General features: G+C 36.5%; 1 protein-coding gene across 27 annotated transcripts in view; it reads right to left on the bottom strand.

Annotated features, from left to right (window-relative positions):
- The window catches only part of cadpsb (Ca2+-dependent activator protein for secretion b), a 188,532-nt gene that overhangs the window by 42,732 nt on the left and 123,064 nt on the right, over positions 1 to 22,736 (bottom strand). For 25 of the 27 annotated variants that reach the window (XR_012408105.1, XR_012408106.1, XR_012408107.1 and 22 more), the window contains 6 exons: positions 20,006 to 20,117; positions 13,103 to 13,242; positions 12,139 to 12,205; positions 11,796 to 11,904; positions 10,486 to 10,698; positions 1,818 to 1,954 (listed from right to left, as the gene is read on the bottom strand). Coding sequence is in view for 19 of the 27 variants with exons in the window: in XM_068222029.2 (XP_068078130.1) it covers positions 1,818 to 1,954; positions 10,486 to 10,698; positions 11,796 to 11,904; positions 12,139 to 12,205; positions 13,103 to 13,242; positions 20,006 to 20,117 (778 nt within the window). In the remaining 8 variants the exon portion in view is untranslated. Of the gene's footprint in view, positions 1 to 1,817; positions 1,955 to 6,702; positions 8,141 to 10,485; positions 10,699 to 11,795; positions 11,905 to 12,138; positions 12,206 to 13,102; positions 13,243 to 20,005; positions 20,118 to 22,736 lie in introns of those variants that run through there. The other 2 variants (XM_073954408.1, XM_073954409.1) reach the window with 1 other exon arrangement.

The raw sequence follows: 22,736 nt of genomic DNA, 5'->3' as shown, positions 1-22,736 counted from the left end.
GAGGGAAAAAGCACTAGTTAGTTTACTTTTTCCCCCTACCACACGTTTTACATTTTATGCCATTTATCAAGCTCAACTAAACGAATTGATTCTTTCATTATATTAGACATGTCATGATACTGAACTTTGGTACTGAAATTTATAAAAAAAAAAAAAAATTAAATAAATAAATTATCGCTAACCCAGAGTATTCACCAGCTCTCAACAGAAATGACTGTGATTGGCCGTGAAGGTCATCAGTTCACCGCACTTTACCACTGTTTAACGAGTACAAACACAGACGAGCAATCGACTGATCTTCATGGCTATAAAACACCCCAGTATCCATGTATATGTGTTTAAACTCTGTGAAAAGCGGTGAACTGATGACCTTCACGGCCAATCACAGTCATTTCTGTTGAGCACTGGTATATACTAAGACAAATCAGTGGTGTTTATGAATGCGCTCAGCGGCACTTGAATGTTAGCGAGAAATGGACGTTTTTAAAACTTCAGTACCGGAACAATACTGTTACAGACAACACGAGGCAGTGCTACACAGGACTGCATTGTTTTATCGCTCACCCGGTTACATAGACTGAGGCAGGGAAGCATCGTCATGGTGTTTACCTGGTGCAATGAACTGAAGCCTAGGAGGACACTAAAGCATATTACCCTTAAAGAGATTATGATTTTGTTTGATGCCTGATATGCTTTTAATTATTTAAATTAAACGTAACTGAATGATATTAAAGTGACGTTTACACCATATCTGCACTTTGAAATTGGGGCAACAGCTGGAGGTTTGTAGTCCACAGCATATTGCTGCAATGTTTACAGTCAGGGCTTGACATTAACTCCCGCCAAATCAGTGGTTGTTTTTTTATTTTGTTAAATAAAAAGTATAGTATACAGCTATATTTTGCTTATTATGAAACATTTAAAATTTGTGGCTAAGAAATAATTATTTATTTATGCTTGCTGTGATCATATAGTGTTGAATTTGGTAAATCTTTAATTAAAAAATCTTTAATCTTTAATCTAAATAGTCATGTGAAATAAAAACTAATTGTAATAAGACACTATGTGCTCATGCTCATTGAACAAGCTCATTTATGACTAAGAAAAAGTGAATGAATGAGGAGGCATGTGGACATAACACAAACTGTAAATCAAGTAATTTTAGCATGCCGAAGTCAAATTTATGCATTTAAAATATATTTTCCCAACAACAAAATTATGGCTAGTGAAAATGGCAAGTGGCTAGTAATGTTGGAAAACCACTAGCCAGAGTGGCTGGTGATCAAAAAAGTTAATGTCAAGCTCTGCTGATCTTATAATTCAGTGTTTCTTCCCACCGCAGCCCCACTTTTGTGTTTTAAAATGACGGCCGACACAACGTCAAGCAGTAACATCATTAGATGTTGATATTTTGTTGTTTTTTGGTTGCGTTGGAAAGCAACCAAAATGCAATGTTTGTCCGACATTGGACACTGACGCAGGCCTAACATAAATCTGACGTCATTCCGATTTTCATTTACAATCAAAATACAACATCCCGCAACATTGGGATACAACGCCAATCTGGCATCATGTTGATGTCCTGTGTCTGCTGGGAAGATGTGCATAAATTTTGAAAATGTGCATTAAAAACTTAAACAAAATACCAAAACTGTTAATTAACAGATATTTTTTACTGTGCACTTTACTTTTAAACAGCAGTGCACTAGTAATGTTCTTAAGCCCTCACAATTTGACTAATACACCATGCAGCACTAATTGCTCTGCATTGAAATCAGCAAACAAAAAAAAAAAAAATTTAAAAATCTTAAACTTACCAGACATGCAAAGTTGTCATTGAGCCTGTGGTCCAGCGTGAGCCTCTGCATCATCTCGAACAATGAGGCATGATCAAAGCTACATGGGTTAGCTGAGATAAACTCATCCATGCCGTGCTTCTGTGCCCTGTCAGCATCTATTCGAGACGAGTTCAAGGAAGAGGCAGTTAGCAAACAGCAAGGGAAACGATCTGTTCTCCTCTCACCACAAAAAAAATAAAATAAAATAAAACAAAACAAAAAATTGAACACCTATAATGAGTAGTCTATGGCAAATCAAGGACATTGAGCTTTTCACATTGTCAACTTGCAGCAAAAGTCAAGCAGAGTTCAATCGGACCTGGCAAATGTGGAACTGAGTGATCGCAATGCTCAGCTCACATTCGGTCTGGACGTGCATGCATGAGCTGATCTCTTTTCTCTTTTCTCAGTCAAAAGCTTTTGAGTGCTAAAGCCACCGATGGCTTGGATTCCGAATGATGACTTTTAATGTAGTTTCTTTCACATGAATACAATAGATTCTGCCATTCGCAATTGGATAATGTCACTCGTTTCGAGAGATGAGGGATTGTGTGCTTTGTTAAAATAGTAATGTTGAAAAAAAATCAGGGGCAAACTTTTTGCATTATAATTAGCAAACCTGGAATTATTTTTATATCTGGTACTGTAAACATAATTCAATCGTTTAACTGAGATTATGTAAGTCTCTAAAATCAATCATTGAGATATTAGCTTAAGATCCCATGAAATAGCTTAATATGTTTAATAATTGCTGAATTTATATTTAAAAAAATGATATTGTGGATCAACTGTTTAATTTAATTTATAGCTCTGGAATTTTTTTTTCAAAACACCTCAAATTAGTTTTCTCTTACTTATCAAAGTAGCTCATTTATTTGACCAAAATTCCATTAACGTAAAATGCCTAATTATTTTAGTTTAAAATATCTGTTTTGGAATTTAATATGTACAAATAGTATACATTTATGTGATTGATTTTTAGCATTATTAGTTCAGTTATCAGTGTCACATGATCATTCAGAAAATATATTAATACTGTATACTGATTTGGTGCTTAAAATATTTACTTGATATTATCACTGTTTAATTGAGCTGCTTAAAGGGGCGTTTACATATTGCGTCTTTTCTGAAGGCAAGTTTTTTATTTCCCACAGAGGCGCGAGGTCTGCCGGCGAGTGTTGATGATGGTCACAGGAACAACACAGACAAAGTGACGATTTTGTTCTCTTTGACTCTTTAGTTGAAAACGGTGCTTTATTCACAAGTTTTATGATGTAATCCAGTTTTCTTCGGATGGAAACATAACTAGTGAAACAAGCATAAAACACAGTGCCACTCATCACTCTTAAACAGCAGTGCCCTACTGCTGTTACAATGTAAGTTTGGCACCCAGTGGTTAAACTATTTCATTCCTAGTTCCAATCCAGGCTCATTCTTAAAATGTACCACAAAATAAATTTCTGGATATCGCGAAAAAACATCCCAGGAGCTACGTTTTTTTGCAGTTTTTGTTTTCGTGAATCCATCAGAGGTGGACTTTGTGTGCGCTTTTTCAGATCTCAAATTTCTCTCGCGAGTGCCATTCATGCTTGCTGTTCTTGCGTAAATCCAACAGAAGCCACTGTCAACTGACTGACTGACTGACCGATCGACTTACCCACCCTGCTCCTTCCTTAAACTCAACCAATGGTGTTTTAAAAGGCACCGATCGACCTGCCCACCCACTTCCCTTAGCCCAACCAGCAGTTTTGGAAAGCCCTCACCTAATTTTTACTACGTTTTCAGATTTTATCATATTCTCACCATGTTATTTACTGGTTTATTAGATTTTTTAAAATTGTTTATTGTCTTACCCACTTTCAGGAACCATTCTTCACCGTATTTGAACCCTGTTGTCGTGTTCAGCTCCTCTCTGTGTCTCAAGTCCACTGACGTACATGACGAGCTAACTAGACAAACTGGTTACAACGGGAAAGCTGTCTCGCGGAGGTAAACATTGAGCTGGTAAGCATGAAAAGGAACAGCATCATATCGCCCCATAGCGTTCATTTTAATGATAAAATGCAGCCATACGTACTTCTGACCACATAATTCACAATCTCCAGAATCTTATATAGAGCTACTTTTTCAGAATGAGCCTGTGTTGCCTAGTTCAAAATACACTCAGCCCCTCCTCTGGCGAATCCACACAAGTGCAGGTTGCCAGATTGACGACACCAACAGGAGTGTGTCTGACTATCAAGCCTAAACTGTCCTAACTAAAAACAACAACAAGCAATAGATTGAATATTTTTCATCTTAAACAGTTTTTGTCCAAACCAACACCTGAAATTTCAATTTCAGAAACGGCTTCTATTTCTCACAGTTAAACAACAGAATGAAATATAACAAACTCCTCAGGTACACCTCATGTGCTTTATTCAGTGTTAAGTGCTAATATACTGATTTGTTGCTTTAAAAAAATCTTGATCTTATTATTTATTTATCAATTGAGCTGCTTAAGGGGCCGTTCACATATTGGGTCTTTTCCGCTTGTAAGTTTGTTATTTCCAACGAGTCGACTCGTGTGGCTTGTGGGCACATACTGGGAGGTTGATGGCGCAAAGCATGTTGAAAATATGTGAACGCCCCCTACTATTTTTTGTGGCAACTGATTATCTGTGGCATTATATTTGTAGCACTATATTTGTAGCATAAAAATGTCTAGCTTAATCATTTTAATCCTTTAAAATGATTACTAAAACTATTAATTTCACAAAATAAAAAAAGAAAAATATATACAATCTTATAGGTCCAAACATCTACAAACAGAATAATGTAGATAAACCTAATGCATAAAGACAAAAGTTCTTTATTTCATGGGCTCTTTAATATGCTCAATGTTATAGGCTAAATGTAGCCAAATAGCACAACTGTCTATGCTAATAATATGCTAATTTTCTTTTGGAAAAAGTAAATAAACATCAAGCTATTCTGGCCCCCAGATGAATTAGTTTATTAGCAACAGAATGATAGAATCTAAATCTGTGCAGTGATGAACGTGCTCTAATGAGGGGGAAATGTGGAAGAAAGAATGTGCATCGTGTGTCTACATAACAACAATGAACTCACACCTCTTTATTTTAAAGACATGACTAAAAATTAAAACCTGAACCCTGTATTAAACAAACAAATACTATAATACTGCCTAATTTGATGTTATCCTATGTTATTCTTTGGCTTGCACTACAGTTATAGAGACGTAGACTAAACTAAGAGAGAAGACAAAGAAAAAACAAACAAACAATAGAGGCACAGGAAAATAAATGACAGATATCAGACAAACTGAATGGGTTGAGAAAAAAGGTAAACATTAGAACGAATGACAAAGAAGCCTAAGAAAGTACTACGCAACTCAAGACGATAACGAAATGAGAAAAAAGGATGAGTAAAAACACACCACAGCTATATGAACCGTGGAGGAAATAAGAAAAGGTGTCCTAAAATCTTTGTGATTAAAGAATGTGCCTTCCTCATTTGCATTATACATTTCAACTGTGCATTAATTAAAATAATGTACTTCCACCTTCCATTTAAATGAGACTAGGACTTATGCTAATAAGCTGCCATGTTATTTTACCATACGTTTTAAAAATGATTTTACATGATGGATGTCTTTTACATGCAGGAACACAGTGAAACCCTCCACTGTGCTTTCCAATAACATGCAAGAAAAGGAAATAGGAGGGGAAAAATTGCTGTAACATTTTCCGCTTGCCTATTCATTAGCATTCTGTATTTTTCTCTTAGCATTTGCAAGTTGACAATACTGGAGAGATTTTTCAGTGTGTTCACGTGGGTTGCTGAGCACACTGACAAGCAAGCCACCTCAGTGGCATGCCAACAGGCTAGCATTATTCTTCTACAGTGCAAATACACGGCTTTAGCAAGAAGCCCACAGAGGCTAATTCATTCATTCTCTGTAAAAAAAAGAATGGAGTGTAATCAAACGAAGAAAAAAAAAGGGAAGAAAATGAACTTGTCTTTCCATCAGCATCTGAATGGACAACATGACATCAAAATGCTCACCTACTCAAGCAGTTTAAGGGCAAACACACACGGGTGCAAATAATGAGCGCTATCTTTGCTAAGATCTACTTTGGGTTTAGGAACTACGTTAAAAAAGCCCATTTCCTCTGGACCAAAGAGAATTAGGAGTATTTCTCGGTGAGGAGGGACGGCAGCGCCTGCTCCATCACATTGGCATTCAGAATACTCCACTTACATATTTGCCAACTCTTGTGAAGCTCAAGTTGGAAATTAAAGAAATTATAAATGCGACTGAACCCTCAAGAGTAAAGTCCAAGTAGTCAGAAATGCACTTCTCTGCTGCTGCTGCTGTTAGTGATTTAGCTTTGTCGTTCATCCCAAATGCATACATTCTCAATTAGTTGACCATTCAATTTCTGAGAATTGATTCAATCTGAATAAGACCAGACCAGACAAACTCCATCTTCTACTTTACTCTGAGAGGTTTTGTGATGCCAATGATGTTTATGTAGAGAAGGCAATTATGCAAATAAATCATAGCCAGTATTAACTTAGCTGAATGATAAGTACAAACGCACTAATTGACATGCAACCTAAACTGGCAGGAGTAATGAAAGTTTGTAGTTTGAACAATCATCAAAAAAGTCCAACGGAAAAAGTAACATAATCTACTTAGGTCTAAGGCATGAGGAGTGAGATTTGAAAAGGAGGAGGGAGAAAAAAAAAAGAACGAGAGAAAAAGGATAAAGAGAGAGAGAGAGAGAGCACGTTGCATTGGTCAGATAATGGTTTTAGGATTATCTGACTTGGTGCTAGCTAACAGGTTAGCACTTACCCTTGAGTCCAGCTAGAAGACAGCAGGGTAAGAAGGGACAAACCAGAATAACATAAAGACTAGCAACAAGGCTGAAGGAAAAAAGCAGACACGAAAACCCTGACTCCACTACAGCTGCAGGACTAAAGAAGGGTACAAGCAAAGCATGAACCAAGTAAAGAAAAAACACAACGTAAAATACAACGACCTGTACCAACATGATAGTGCGCTTTCAACTGGTGGGTGGTTGGATCAAGTAGAGCAAGACAGAGTGAAAGAAAGAAAGAAAGAAAGAAAGAAAGAAAAAAAAGAAAGAAAGAAAGAAAAAAAGAAAGAAAGAAAGAAAGAAAGAAAGAAAAAGAAAGAACGAAAAGAAAGAAAGAACAAAAGAAAGAAAGAAAGAAAGAAAGAAAGAAAGAAAGAAAGAAAGAAAGAATGGTTTGCTGAGCTGCAGAGGATTTTGACAGGATTCTAAAACACTGATACAATCTAGACCTGACTCAGCTAAATCACATTTACGAACACTGTACTGGCAAATACACTTACCTTCAGACATTTATATAGTCGAATGTGTATTTCATGCCAGTATCAGCTGCTAAACTGATTCTATGAAGGTACTGCTTTTGGTAAACAAATGAGCAAATAAACTGCTGACAGATTAAATCCAGGTTATCGAGTTAAAAATAAAAGTCAGATGTCAGCCTATTTCCGAAACGTGACTGCTTCAATAAAACACTTTACAATAAGGTTTATTATGTTAAAAATCATTATTTAAATCACTAACAGAAGAAAAAAGGGTTTTCATTTATCTAAAGAGTAATGTTTATTTCTACATAAACATATTCTACATATAGTTGTATGACTTATAATTAGGCCCACAAGGAATCTGCGCATGCAGAAATCTGCAGATGTCCTCAGATTTTTAGCCTATCATTGAATCTATTTATTTATTTGTGTAAAAGTGTGTAAATGTATATTTATTCAGTTTTTAAATGGATTTCATTCATATTTTTGACAAATAGGAAGTGTTTTTTGACTTATTTACAATACAGTTTGTAAAGTAATATTTTCTGTCTTTTAGCAGATTATTTAAGAGATTTGCTTTGTTTACCAATTAAGTGAGTCTAATTGGATTTGCATTGTAAACATTAAATAGAAATTAAAAAGGTATTCTTTTTATTTCATATATTAGTTTGTGGTTATAATTTGGTTATGATAGTTTTTTTTTCATAAAATTCTGCAGAGAAATAGCAAGACATCTCAGAAGATTCTGTCTGACCATGTAATGTGTGTACTATGAATAAATCTCAATAAACTATAAAAGCAATGAAAAAGGTCTATTATAAATGAATCAGAAGTAATAAACTATACAAAGAGTACTTTTTCAAATTATTCATAAATATCAGAAATGCATATTGTTTATACTATTTCATTCATTCATTTTCCTTCGGCTTTTTCCCTTATTTATCAGGGGTCGCCACAGTGGAATGAACCATCAACTTTTCCAGCATAGGTTTTTATGCAGCGGATGCCCTTCCAGACGCAACCCAGTACTAGGAAACTATACTATTTCAATCTAGGGCTATTAAAGACAATATATTAAATATAAAATATATATTGTAAATGATAATAATTAAACTAACGAAAGATAAAATAAAAATGAAAAACCAATAATTCGAGTTAATAACAAAATCTAATTCTACAATTCATTGTAATTATTGATCACGTTTACTAGCAATTACTGAGTGAAAATTTTATTTACACTTTTTTTCCCAATGTAAATTTCTGACCATGCCAGCAGGCACAGGACATCAACATTGTACCCCAACGTTGTGGGACGTAGCATTTTGTTTGGAAATGAAAATCGCGATGACAACAGAACCCAACTTTAGATCAACGTCAATGTCTAACGTCAGACAGATGTTGCATTTTGGTTACTTTCCAAGGCAACATAAAATCCACCAAATATCAACGTCTAATGATGTTACAGCTTGACGTGTTACTAATATGACGTCTATGAGACATTGGATTTTGATTGCCACTGTTTGACGTCAATATGTTGTTGGTTTAAGACACATGTGTCAAATTCCATTCCAGGAGGGCTGCAGCTCTGCACAATATAGTTCCAACCCTGTTTCAACACACTTACCTGTAGGTTTCAAACATAACCGAATGACTCAATTAGTGCGATCAGGTGTGTTTAATTAGAGTTGGAACTAAACTGTGCAGAGCTGCGGCCCTCCAGGAGCTGGATTTGACACTTGTAGTTTAAGATGTTGGATTTTGGTTACTTTCCAACACAACCTAAAATCAACAAAATATCAAGGTCATTTCACATCATAATTGGATGTAAACATAATATTGTCCTTAGATGCAGGCGACTTAAATCTAACCTTATAATAATTTCCTATGGCATTGTGTGTCTGCTGGATGGTAATCAATGTATTAAACAAGGCTAGCAAAGAAAACCTTATTGTAAAGTGTTACCAAAAATAACTTTGGTCCTTTTAGCGTTTAACATTCACTGTAGATTACTAGATCACATACTAATACATAGACAGCACCTTCATAGTATTCTAGAATCTGCCAAAAACGTCTGCAGCAATGTTTGTTTGTATGTATGCGTGTCTACAACATGTTGTATATTCCACTACTCTGTGCCATTCAAGACCACTTGGGTTGTGTTAAGGTGGAGGGTGAAACATTTACACAGTGTAATAATGTTTCAGAGGGGAAGAGGTCTGTCTAATAGTGAGAAAATTGAATGGCATCTGAACTTGTGAGGGAATCATCTGACCACAGGAAACATTCACAAACAGGACAAAGAAATCAATGGAAAAACAACACAGAACCTCTACCTTTAGCTTTCGTATCTGTTGTTAAAACATAATGGTTGTATTTTAACAGTGTATCAATTTCCATAAGAGACATTTTGTGATAGACAGATATATCGCTATGGACAGATGCTGAAGTAGATGCACACCAAAAGACAAGGTTCTGAATAGCAGGATCTATTATTATTTAGAGGCTTGGTATTAGCGTGGATAACTGTTTTAATCATTTTGTGGCAGAATCGTAATTCAATGAAAGTTGACGTTTTAGCCTTAAAGGGACAGTACACCCAAAAATGAAAATTCTGTCATTATTCACTGATTATCTTTTCTCGTGTCGTTCCAAACATCTTGAATTTTTTTCTTCTGCAGAACACAACAAGACAAAATCTGAAAGGTGCTCTGCATGCAAATAAACAAACAGTGTGGACACTTTAATAAAATCGTCCGGTGAACCCATATGATAGAAACAAATAGACAAAAAGTGTGTGTTCTCCAGGAGAAAGAAAGTCATCCTTTTGAAACAACTTGAGGATGCAAAGGATGTCATCATTTTCATTTTTGAATAAACTACACCTTTACAGGAAGGTTGAGCTATTTTAAATGTTATTAAACGCAGATCTTATAGCTGATCTACAAACGAAGACACGGACACTGAAATAAACACAATGCTATAAACTACACATTCACTCTTACCTTTTCTTGCTACTTGTTTAGTTGCTGAGCGCAAGGTGACATCACTAGAGTTACTAACTCGACCTGACAACAACCTGAATTCATTTATTATTCATTATCTACTTGGTGACCAAAGTGGTGTTGTCATTTAACATCTCGAGGTAATGCGACATGAGGACGACATTATAAATAACAGGGCTGTCATTGGTTTATGGTGGTATGTATTTAATTAACTGGCCATATCAGTCTGGTTTTTGTCCTGATTATAATGAAATGCTTTATGTGGATGTTTACTTACAGAACTGAGAGATGGGGGCGTCCATCTGAGCCGCAGCTTTGCCCTTTGAATTGAGTTTCTGGACCTGCGTGGGCGGGACGGGTTTATGTGATTGGCCAGTCGCTCGATACATGGCCTGCACCCATAGGATGCGGTCCTGCTCATCATCACTGGCAAAGATCACAGTGTCTCCCTCTTTCACTGCATTGAAGAAAGCTCGGCCTCCATCCAGACCTGCACACACAGCGAGAAAAAATAAGTACTTCTAAAAAGTTAAGATATATTTAGTGGAACTTTTGAAGGGCTGCATGTAAGAATTGTCATGCTTTTTATTTGTGAACAATTTATAATGAAACTTAAAGAAAACAAGACCTTTTTCCAAACTGTTAATAAAACAATCTGTAGACTAATTTTTATGTAAAGGACTATTTGTAGACAAAATCTAAATCAGATTTGAGGTTTATGTGCAGTCCTTTTTGTTCTAAAACACATTAAACATGTTTAAGATAATGAACTATTCTGCACGGTAATGTCTATGTGTCATAGACCAGGGATTCTCAACCGGAGGACCGTGGCCCACTAGTGCGATCCTGCAAGAGGGCAGCGAGATTAACTTCTAATTAGATTAACTTAAATTTTATACTATAATTATTTGATTTTATTATTAAATATGTCATATTAAAATTATAGTAGTATTGACATTTCCTGTTTTCTGTGATTAAACAGGCTAATTTGGACTCAACTGTGACTGTGGCTGCACGTCAACTGGGACTACGTTCTCAGTTGTATAAAGCAAACAGTCACGCAAATATAAAGGTAATGATGATTAGAGTAATAACCAGCTCACGTGTGCCTCACCTCACTTGTCGTGATCTCTTTGGCTGCATTTACACCGCAGATCTCGATGGTCAATTCCGATTTTGAGACGGTATCCGATTTTTTTGATGACCTGCTTACGTCATCTTTTAAAAGTGACTCGTTTCTGATCGTCTGTATTTACACAGCACATGGCAAAGGCGCAATGACCAGGAAAAAAAAGAGCAGGCGCTGACTAACAGCTGATAATTAAAGAGTGCTCTTTGTTCTATTGCTATATGTAATCTGTTTGCAGCTTTTGACGAGTACCTGCAAAGAATCATGCTGAACTCTTTTTTGAGAACTAACTTTACCTATATGAGCCTTTTAGCAATTATTTTAGCTGATTAAAAATTATATCTGGTCCCAGTGGAGTAAACAAAGATTGAGTGCATGTTCCAATAACATCTAATAAACATGAGAATAGTTTCACAAAGGTGTTACATAAGAGAACTAAGTGAGTTTGAAAGTATTACCTGGCTGTGGGTCGGTGTAGTCCACAGTATAGCCATCTAATTGTAGCAGCTCCTGTGGCTCTGACTTCTTCTCTCGATAGCTGCACATGGCGAAGGTATACTGACTTACCTGTAGTAAAATATAAACAAACAGAATTAATATGGTGTATGCGACTCCTTAGGTTATCTGGTTAAATCTGTATCTTATGCAAAAAACAAAAAAAAAACGAAAACTGAACACGGTTCAAGCCAATACGAACATTAGAAATTCCTGAAGAATCAAATAGAATTAGAACATCAAACAAAACTGGACTATATTCAATATTTTTCTTTCCGCATAGAATAAATGTTTCAAAAGATATACCTGGACCAGGACAAAGAAGCGCTTCTTCCAGCGTTTCCAGACATTTTTGCCAACAGCCCATAAATACCTGAAAGAATATCATGAGTTTTATCTGTATTTTACTTAAACTCATTCACTCAAATTCAAATCTGGTAATCTGGTTTTTTTTCTTTTAAAAATGTTCCACTGTTATTCAGTGAAAAAAAAAATATGGAAAATATTCTATACTTATTCTGACTTGTACTTGTTAAAATAAATAAAAGAATGAGTGCTAACATTAAATTAGATTATATTTTACAAGAAAATAAACTTGGTTAAGTGGGAGAAATGTAGCGTTTTGACAGACAGTGGCAAACCCTAAACATTTTTTTTATCAAAAAGTTATGTATCTGATAAAAACTTTCGCTTATAAACTACTTATTATTCACTGTATGACATTTCAATAGGTGTCTTCTGAAAATCAAAAATATATGATTCTTTAATAAATAAATAAATAAACAAACAAATAAATAAATAAATAACAGGACGAAATGATTCCTGTTACATTCACATATGTCTGTAAATTACAGTATGTTTTCAACAATCAATATTTTTTGCTCAGACAAAAATACAGTTAAATTGGATACAATTTAGAGCTGTATTATTTGACCAACATTAGATGATACTGTTTTATGCCTTTTATGTTCATGATTTCAGACCAAATCAAAGTGAACATGTCTGCAACTCTCTCTAGATTACTCCAAATGTTTTCACCTCATGCAAAATGTCTGTTCAAGTTGATTTATTTGTGGCAAATTCTGTGTACTTGTGGAAAACACATCACACATTCTGCATCATTGCATAAATTCGCACCGTTTGCATTAACTTTGTATGTTATCTATTCATGGAAATATTTAAATTCACATTTGGTGGGAACCCAGCATTAGAAAGTATCATCTATGTAAAGTAAAGACACTCATCCTTCTACCCAAAATAAATCCCTTACCCACAAGCCTTCATGTTCTGAGGCTTGTCCATGCGAACAGCGAGTTTGATCTTCAGATCTTGATCAGGACAGGCCTTGGTTACAGTCATCTTGTGGAGCTCTGCCTGCTTTGGACTGTTTGGAGTCGGGTGAAGAACCACCTTATCATTCAACATGAAAGAATCACGATTATTAATCCATCCAATCACAATTCATCAAACCATAATCAGCAACCACTAATTCAGAGGCAAAACTTTCATCATTAAAAGAAAAACGACACACCCAAATTGAGGACTCTTTATTTAATTAACCAAATGTCTTCCCACTAGGAATGGGCAATGTGGATTAATATATCATTTTTTTTTGTTTTTATTGTGATAACATTATTAATTATGAAATTCATAATTCTCTACTGAGCGACAAGTCGTATTTCTTTAGAGAAAAGTATTAAATTTCATTTTTATTGTTATATTTATTTATTTATTTTTAAATAAAGCAGTCCAAGAGAGTTCAAATGTATCAGGATCATATAAAATACACATGCAGATGTGCTAAAGCACGTTGGAAATAAACTTTGCAGGACCGTGGTGCAAAACCCATGAAAAAAAAGTGATCACACATTGTGATGTTATTTATTTCATTCATACTGCACACTAGAGGGCACCCTCACACATAAACTCCACATATAGGTACTGAAAAAAAGCCATCAGCTATGGCTGCTGGTGAGCAAAGAGGATCAAGATGATAGAAACTGATCAATGGATCAAACATGAACACAAACTCTATTCAAAATCTGGATTATTCTGTTCTTCAAACCATCCTGGGTATTTTATAAGCATAAAGTACATGTCTAAAGTAATGCAAACTGACTTAGCCTTTATAACTGCATTGAATAACATAGTATGAATTCATTTAACCCAGGCTCATTCTGAAAACTTACCGCTACATACATTTATGGAGAGCGCCAAATACATGCCAGAAGCTACGTTTCAATTTTTAATTTTTATTTTTTTACAGTTTTTGTTTCCGCAAATTCACCAGAGGCCAGGCCACAGTGAGCTTTTTTAAATCTCAAATTTAACTCGCAAGTGTCATTCGCGCCTTCTGTTCTTGCTTAAATCCACCAGAGGCCGCTGTCAACTGACTGACTGAATGACTGACCAATCGACTGACCCACCCTTCTCCCTCCCTAAACCCAACCAATAGTGTTTTCAAAAGCACCGATTGACCCACCCACCCACTAACCTAAACTGAACCGACAGTTAAAAAAAAAAAAAAAAGCCTTCGCCTGATTTTTACCACGTTTTCACATTTTACCACATTCTCACCCTATTGTTTGTTTTATTTCTTGGCTTCTGTTTTTGTCTTACCCACATAAGGGTTCTGTTTTTGTCTTACCCACCCTCTCTGCTTCTCAAATCCACTGACGTATATGGTGTGCTAACTGGACAAACAGGTAACAGAAGTAAAGCCGTCCATATGGAGGTAAGCGGTCAGCTGGAAAGCGTGAAAAAGAATGCTGTCATACCGCCCTATAGCATTTATTTTAACCAAGAAATGCAACCATTTATACTTCTGGCTACATAATTCGCACTCTCCAGAAATGTATATAAGGCTATGGTTTTAGAATGACCCTGTGTTGGAATTCTTCCTCATTCTGTGATATGAAAGCACGTTTGGTCAGAAAATCTCAGTGATTTTAATTGCTCGACTGATTTTATGAAAGGAAATTTAAAGTCCAAATTTGTTGGAACATAAACACAAAACTGTACTGCACACACGGTACTGTAATAAATCATAGGTGTTATTATTATTACATTAAGTTGGCCTTTTTATTGTAGGCAGAATTTTTGCAAGCAATAATCTAAGATATCCACAGATTCCTGCAGATTATTTATAATTGGCTGCATCCGAAACTGCCTCAGTAGGCAGTGCATTTGAATTTAAATGTTCTACTCGACCTTGCCTTGCCTTGCCTTACTCGACCTTTAGAAAAGTATGTTCTATACAGTATGAATATGAGCAGTATGAATAGAATTCAGATTTACTACATCCTCCATTTAGTCATAATCACGTGACCTACCCGCGTCAGTTGCATTGCTTTACTCCCATTCATTAATTCTCTCGCAGGGCATCACGTGATAGCGCAGCGTGCATCGGATGCACTATTCAGAATCTCGCTGGAAGTAGTAGGACATCCATTAAACTGGACATACTACTTGGCTTGCATACTGTTTTTAGCGTACTCTTTAGAAGTGGTCCCCAACCTTTTTCTAACTGCGGACCGGTCAACGCTTGACAATTTTACTGCCGACCGGAAGGTAGAAATAATAATAATAATAATAAATGTGAGTCCACTGTGTACTCATGTGGTACTTTATCAGCACATTGCTCCAACATTATGCTATTATAACATTAGGACGTAATAACTTTATTAACACATTGCTCCAACAATATAACATATTATAACATCAAAAACTGTCCATAACGCTAAATCAATGATTGCCGGAAAGAGCGCGTGCACGTCTAGTACATGCTGACCTGACCTGTACATCTCGACATGCAAAACTGTTTCTGCTATGACTTTAACCCAGAACACCGGCAGAGTTGTTGTCTCGAACACTGTTTTAAGGCCGCCATCATTTGCAATCTCCAACAGTTGGTCTTCTTCTTGCACGGACATGCTGGATTCAGCTGCTTTGTTAACAAATGGGTCACTTTTCCATTCCTTGGCCGTTTGTGGGTCCTTTAAGGTTGGGAAGTAGCGTTCAAACTCCTTTAACAGCGAAGACTGGTGATCGTGCACCAGCTTGGTGAGTGAGGGCGCAGGCTCAGTCTCACACAAAATCCCCGTTAATGTTTGAAACATGTCCAATATGCCTCCGTTCACGCGCCGTCCCCACAAATCCAGTTTGGCTTTAAATTCAGCTACTTTATCTGCCAACTTAAGGATAATTAATTCTTGTACGGCCCAGTACTGATTGATCCACGAACCGGTACCGGTCCGCGGCCCTGGGGTTGGGGACCACAGTATGGAAGTATTCGATTTCGGATGTAGTCACAGTGTTTTTTTAACCATGTTCCAGGAGGACCCCTAACACTGCATGTTTTGGATCTCTCCTTAGTTTGTTACATCCATTGCAGGTTTTTCAGTCTCTGCTATTGGGTTAATGATCTAAATAAGGTGTGTTTGGTTAAGGAGACATGGAAAATGTGCAGAGCTGGTGGTCATTCAGGAACATGGTTAAGAAACACTGATTTAGCACATCATTGAGTCTACTTACTTATGTAATTATGTGTAAATATATTGATTTATACAAAAAAATATCTGCAGATTCTGTCTAGCTCTCATTGAGTCTACTTACTTATGTAATTATGTGTAAATATATTGATTTATACAAAAAAATATCTGCAGATTCTGTCTAGCTCTGGATATCATCCCTATATCCCTCCACACACATGACCTTCCTTCAGGACACAGAACTTTAATTTTTCAACCATCCCTTTAACATACAGTACATAACATACAGTAATCCTAAAGGCAGTGTCAGCCCTAGAACCATTTTCACACATGATACATTGGGTAAAGGGATAAACAGGTTGTGTGGTTGTGAGTCTGGGTGTGAGCTGATAATGACACATTACTTTGCCAGTCAGCATTTTATTTCCACTGAAACTCTTAACGTTCAATTAATTTTGGCTCATGCCTCTGTGTACTGAGAGTTGGACTGTGCGGTTCTTCTCTTGGCACCTTATCAGAGAAGAGCCAGTTTCTTTCGTATTCTCCCGTGTGCTTCTTCATTCTCTCTCTGATAAGTTGGCATCATCTATTTCTTAGCTAGATTTAAAGGCTTAGAGATGCCTGCCTACCTCAGTCTGGAAGAAGACTCAGGCACGTTTTTGTATTGTACAGCACACATGAGGCAGTCAAGGTCATCTTAACATGTTAACAAAACATGTTAACAATGTCCCGATTGAAGGAGCTTGCAATCCTTAAATGTATGTTAAATGTTTTTAAATTCCATTTCACAGGATTTGCAATTCAAATTTGAATATAAAGATTAGAATTAAGATGGAAAGATATTTTAATAATCTCATACACCTGGTTTAATACAGTAGTTATTATTCATGTGTAATAGGACTGTAATTATTAGATCAAATATACAGTAAAAAAACAGTATGAGTTGTGAAATGTTATGTCAAGATTTTACAATATTACAATTCATTTGTCACCAAAAAAAAAAAAAAAAAAATGGCTTTAATAAACGGTCATAAAACCCCCCTCATTCAGTTAAAGTCTACCTCAGAATTTTTTTTTTAAATGCTCTGAGATGTGGTGTGGAGTGCTGTGAGATGAGAGGAATGGGCTTGGCCGGCAGAGCAGGGGAGAAAGAGGGGAGCAAAGCCAACATCTGTTAGTTGGCGCTCAAAATCAGACTAAAAAAATCAGACATAAAACATGAGGACACCCATGATTTTATAGTTTACCTAGTTCAATGCAAAGACATAAACATTAATTAATTTAATGCCCTGCTACATATATGATAGGTTATTCTTAATTCCATATAACCACAATTTGTAACATCATTATAAAGATTATATATAGATTATAAATTATTTAAACACTATAAATAAGGACTTTTCTTCTCCTGAATCCCTGGGTCTGAAAGGAGACGCAGTGGATAGTCGTGTAGCATGTCTCTTGCCATGTCTTTTTCAACTATTAACCCTGCCGATTTTAAACATAGGCGAACATGGCAGCATGGATATAGGCAATGTGTCTGTATGGTAACGAACTCAACTGATAAAAGACAAAGTCTGCCATTCTCCAATTCTCGTACCGTTTTCCTGACAAAAATGCTTGCTGCACACAAACAGCTTGGCTGTATCGGCCTTGACAGCATTGTGGGGTAAGCCATGCAACAAACCTCATGGATCAAGGAAACAAACACATACAACCCTTCGTGAATGGCTCTCCCTTGTGAAGCTAAAGCCTGGTTTATACTTCTGAGTCAAGTGACCGGCGTAACCCTCGCCGCATGCAACGCGCGTAGCTGTGCATTTATACTTCTGCGCGCTGTCTCTGTTGGTCTGCATTAACACTTCCGAAACGCTAGTTGGCAGTGAGGTGTAAATGTTCCTCTGTTTTGAGTTTCTTCGCTGTTGTTTTGCTTTTCCTGAACACTTCCGGGATGTACAAATGGCTCAAACTCACTCATTTTGAGGCAGGAACCGGCGGACGTGCAACAACTTTAACTATGAGGTAAACACAAAACAAAACTTTCCATCAGGAGCTCCTTCACGAGACTCCACACTTGTAAACAATCGCTCCATTGGGCTCGCGTCCAGCTCGCGCCATTCGCGCGGCTCTCGGTCCTGCCCAGACTCGTCAGCTCTACCAAGCCGACCAATCAAAGAGCTTGTGCTACGCGTCGTTGCGACGTGTAGTTACAATTCTTGAGAGGTGCACGTCAGCGACGCCGATAGCCACGGCGAAGGGCTATGCGTCAGCGCCGTAGCATACGCCGGCGTTTGAAGCAGAAGTATAAATCAGCCTTAGCACGGAAGTAACTGAAATTGCAATTCATCGACTCGCCTTTAGGGGCTTGCTCTGGCTCCAGTAAATCCACATGGTAACTGACTGCAATGCTAAATTGCCAATATTACAGCTGTTAAAAACGTGTTTACAGCCTGGTACAAAAGATTTTGGTGCATGCCTGTATGGCTAATATTATCCTTCATGACTACCATGGGGGTGGGGGGGGGATTTTCATGACTCATTTGTTTCATTTATATTAAGTCTGCAAAATAAAGGGCTCGCTGTCACATTACCTTAGCCGCTGAACTCTAGAGTATTTTTAACAGCTATCATGCTGTGCACTTAATTGTGCTCACAAACCATTCAAGTGGCCTCCATTTCCCAGGTAAGTCAAATTCTTACATCATTTTATCTATAAATGTATTTGTTTCATTTAAGATTAATTATAAATGATAAATAAATTCATTTAAAACTTTAATGCAGCTAAAGAACAATCATCTGAAACTTTGTCGTACAGTTTTATGCCCGAATTTCATAAATAGCCATGCATTTATTAACACAGACTATATTTGAAGTATTTGGAAGTAAATCGCCTTTTCCTCATGAAGAAAAACATTATACGAACAATGCTTAGAGGCTCAATGTATTACAACATTGTTTTTAAAAGACCAAACACAATAAATTGATTTATTATAAAACCAAGCACATGTGGTCAAAACATAAAAAAATCGTAGGTAATGCAGTTTTAAAAGTTTTTCCCAAAGAGAAACTCATCTAAGCAAAATGCTAGCAAGATTCTCTAGCTCTGCTCATGCCCTGCCTCTCTAGTTTATCCGGGGTTGGCTTGATGACACACAAACAAAATGCTGACAGTTGGACATGCCAACTTGTAGCTTTATTTGCGCTCTATGGTATATAATTATATATTAGTATAGAATTTATCTGTAACCACAATTTGAACCTTTGCGGGTCTGTATAGATAAATTATCTATTTTGATTGCTGTGTTTAATTATTATGGCATAATTAATACAATTAGTCAAAAATAATGATGATTTGTTGAATCACTTAATTAAAAAACAACAACAAATTACAGATTCTATCAGAATACTATCAATTTTTATCTCTGATGAGTAGATAAAGGATTATCTGCAAATAAGGTGGTTCAACTTTTGGTTTCTTTACAAGGATTTTCAAGACTGAAGTTTCTCTTTTTGCCACAGGCATCAATCAGCGGGAGACTGAGGCAAAAAGCAGAATTACAAAGTAAAACATCACTTCTACAGCTACACCGTAACGACAAACAATCATCAATCACCAAAGGAAAAAAATGCAACAGAACGAAACATGTTGGAAGAAAAGTCCGAAAGAAAAGAGTGAGTGTTACCCGGCCGAGCTCCTTGTCCTCCAGGGCCAGAACGCCTGTGCTCTCTGTGAAAAGCTTCACCTTGACTGCAGGCAGAGGATGTGTGGTGGTGAAGTCTCCTTGAGTTCCCCAGCTGAGAAAACACACACACACACACACACACACACAGTGGTAAGAACACTGATCATAGGCTTCTATCTATTTTCTACACTCATTTTAAGGGTTAGATTCCAATCTTTTAGTCTGTGCTATTTTCACTTGATGGATGAATAAAACTTATAACACACCAGATATTATTTGTAGCACACTTTAAAGGTAAAAAGTACAACGTTTTAGATGTTAGTTTTAGTCTGTTGGTAAGTGTGCACCAAAACGGTCAAAAAATTGCATTTAGAAAATTTAAAAGTGATATAAACATCCAAAGTTTGCAATTTGTCAACTCCGCTCAAATGGATCAACAATTTTTTACGGCACCTCAAACTTCAGTTTCTGATCAAATCTTGACCAATCAAATGCTCTCTAGTATCAGACATGTCCCGCCCTCTTCAAGACGTTTCTCATTTGCTTTTCATTTGATGCACTTGATACCAATCTCATTGGCAGAGCTGTGATAATAACTAAATGCTATTGGCTGTTGATATGAAACAATGCTTACTAGCTCTTTATTGAAGCATAACAGTCCTTGACAAGCCTTAAAGCCCAGCTCAAAAATGTTTTTGTTTTTGTTGACCAATTAATATGTGCACGTTAATCTGCTTTAAAAAGTAGTATTTTGTTAATCTTCAATCATTCATTCATCCATTTATTTATTTTCCTTTGTCTTAGTCCAGGGGTGCCCAAACTCTGTTTTGGAGAGGGCTGGTGTCCTGCAAATTTAAGTTCCAACCCTAATCAGACACACTTGGGCTAGCTAACCAAGCTCTTATTAGGCTTTCTAGAAACATCTATGCAGGTATGTTGAGACAAGAAGGAGCTAGATCTTAGCACAACACACCTGCATAGATGAGAAACGTCTTGAAGAGGGCGGATTTTAATTCGTAAGGTGGTCATCATAAGGTGAATTGATAAAAACTAAATTGTTCGTAGTGTTTGTGTGTGAATAATAGAGTGTATTTCCCAGTACTGGGTTGCAGCTGGAAGGGCATCCGCTGTGTAACATGGCAGTAACATGTATAGATAACATGGCAGTTCATTCTGCTGTGGTGACCCCTAATGGATAAAGGGACTATAAGCCAGGGGTGCCCAAACTCAGTCCTGCAGGGCCGGTGTCAATCCATACTTCATAATGTGCATTAACAAAGGGTGATGGACTCCCAGCATTTGTTTGCTATATGCTTGCAGAAATCTGTCATGAAAACAAATTATGATAGATATCGCTTCAAAAGAAAAAAAAAAATATTATTATTAAAACTCGCAATTTAAATGTTTGTACCACAACAGTTGTTATGCAATACTGGTAAAACAATTATATTTCAAAAATGTTCTGGATTTTTAGAAAATTTTAATGAAACATATTAAGCATTTTAGTGCTTGTGCCTTATTTTGACATGTCATGGGGACATATAATGTAAAAGTATATGAGATATTCAAATGAATCAATATCAAATTGAACTGGACTTCTTGATATCGATGGTTCCTTCAAGAACTGGACCTTTCTAATGCACTAAAGTAACTTGTAGTGAAAAATAATTCAGTAGATAATTAGCTTGCATTTCACAATAAAAAAAAGAAGTGGTTGTTTTCAGAGCTGTTCACTGGAAGCTCTCTAATTGGTTCTTCTATGGCAGGGGTTTTCAAAGTGTGAGGCGCGCCTCCCCTGGGGGGCGCCAGAGCATGTCAGGGGAGCCGCGGGAAAAATATTATATAATAAAAATATAATTATTAAGTTTAATTATTATATGTATTTTTTATTATATTTAAACGTTTTAATTAAACAAAGCTAAAAAAAATACTTAAAAAATAAGAAAACCTTTTTTTACCCAGAAGGCCATAGCTGTGAATTCGCTTCTGTTTGCCCTGCCAATACAGGTATATGCCTGCTAATACAATGGATCGGTTTCTGAGACCCCCCGATTCAAAGCCTTCAAGTTCAGGGCTTAAACCCAAAAGACGACGATATGATGATCAGCATTTGAGTTTAGGATTTACGTGGACAGGACCAGCTGATGAACCACGACCTTTAAGTGTGGTTTGTCAAGATATTTTGGCTAATGACAGCATGAGACCCGCTAAACTTCGACTGTTTTGACTGGGATGAACAGTTCTTGGATCTGTTCTATTCATATTGAACTACATCCTAGTTTTAAAAACGTTATATTAAAATACTTGTTATTACTCTGTAAATAATTGCACTTTCATGCAAATGATGATAAAAGTGAGTTAACAGTCTGACATCTGTCTGTGTCTATATATATATATATATATATATATATATATATATATATATATATATGTGTGTGTGTGTGTGTGTCTATATATATATATGTATGTGTGTGTACGTGTTTGGGAGGAGGCGGGTGCCAATGGATAAGTTGTGTCAAAAGGGAGGCCCACTGTCTTAGACTTTGAAAACCCCTGTTCTATGGCATCTCTACAAAACCCATTTTAAATTTTTTATTTTCAAAACTGGAACTGTATAAAAATCAAACACATTTGAAAACAATATCAAATCTAAGTGAATTGCAATACCAAAAACTAAAAGTACAACCTCCACTTTCTTTGAGATGCAAACGTGTGACTTACTCCAGGTGCC

This window comes from Danio rerio, chromosome 6 (assembly GCF_049306965.1).
Source record: "Danio rerio strain Tuebingen ecotype United States chromosome 6, GRCz12tu, whole genome shotgun sequence".
Lineage (NCBI taxonomy): Eukaryota > Metazoa > Chordata > Actinopteri > Cypriniformes > Danionidae > Danio > Danio rerio.
The sequence above is the reverse complement of the archived record's forward strand: the minus strand, read 5'-3'. Positions and strand labels throughout refer to the sequence as shown.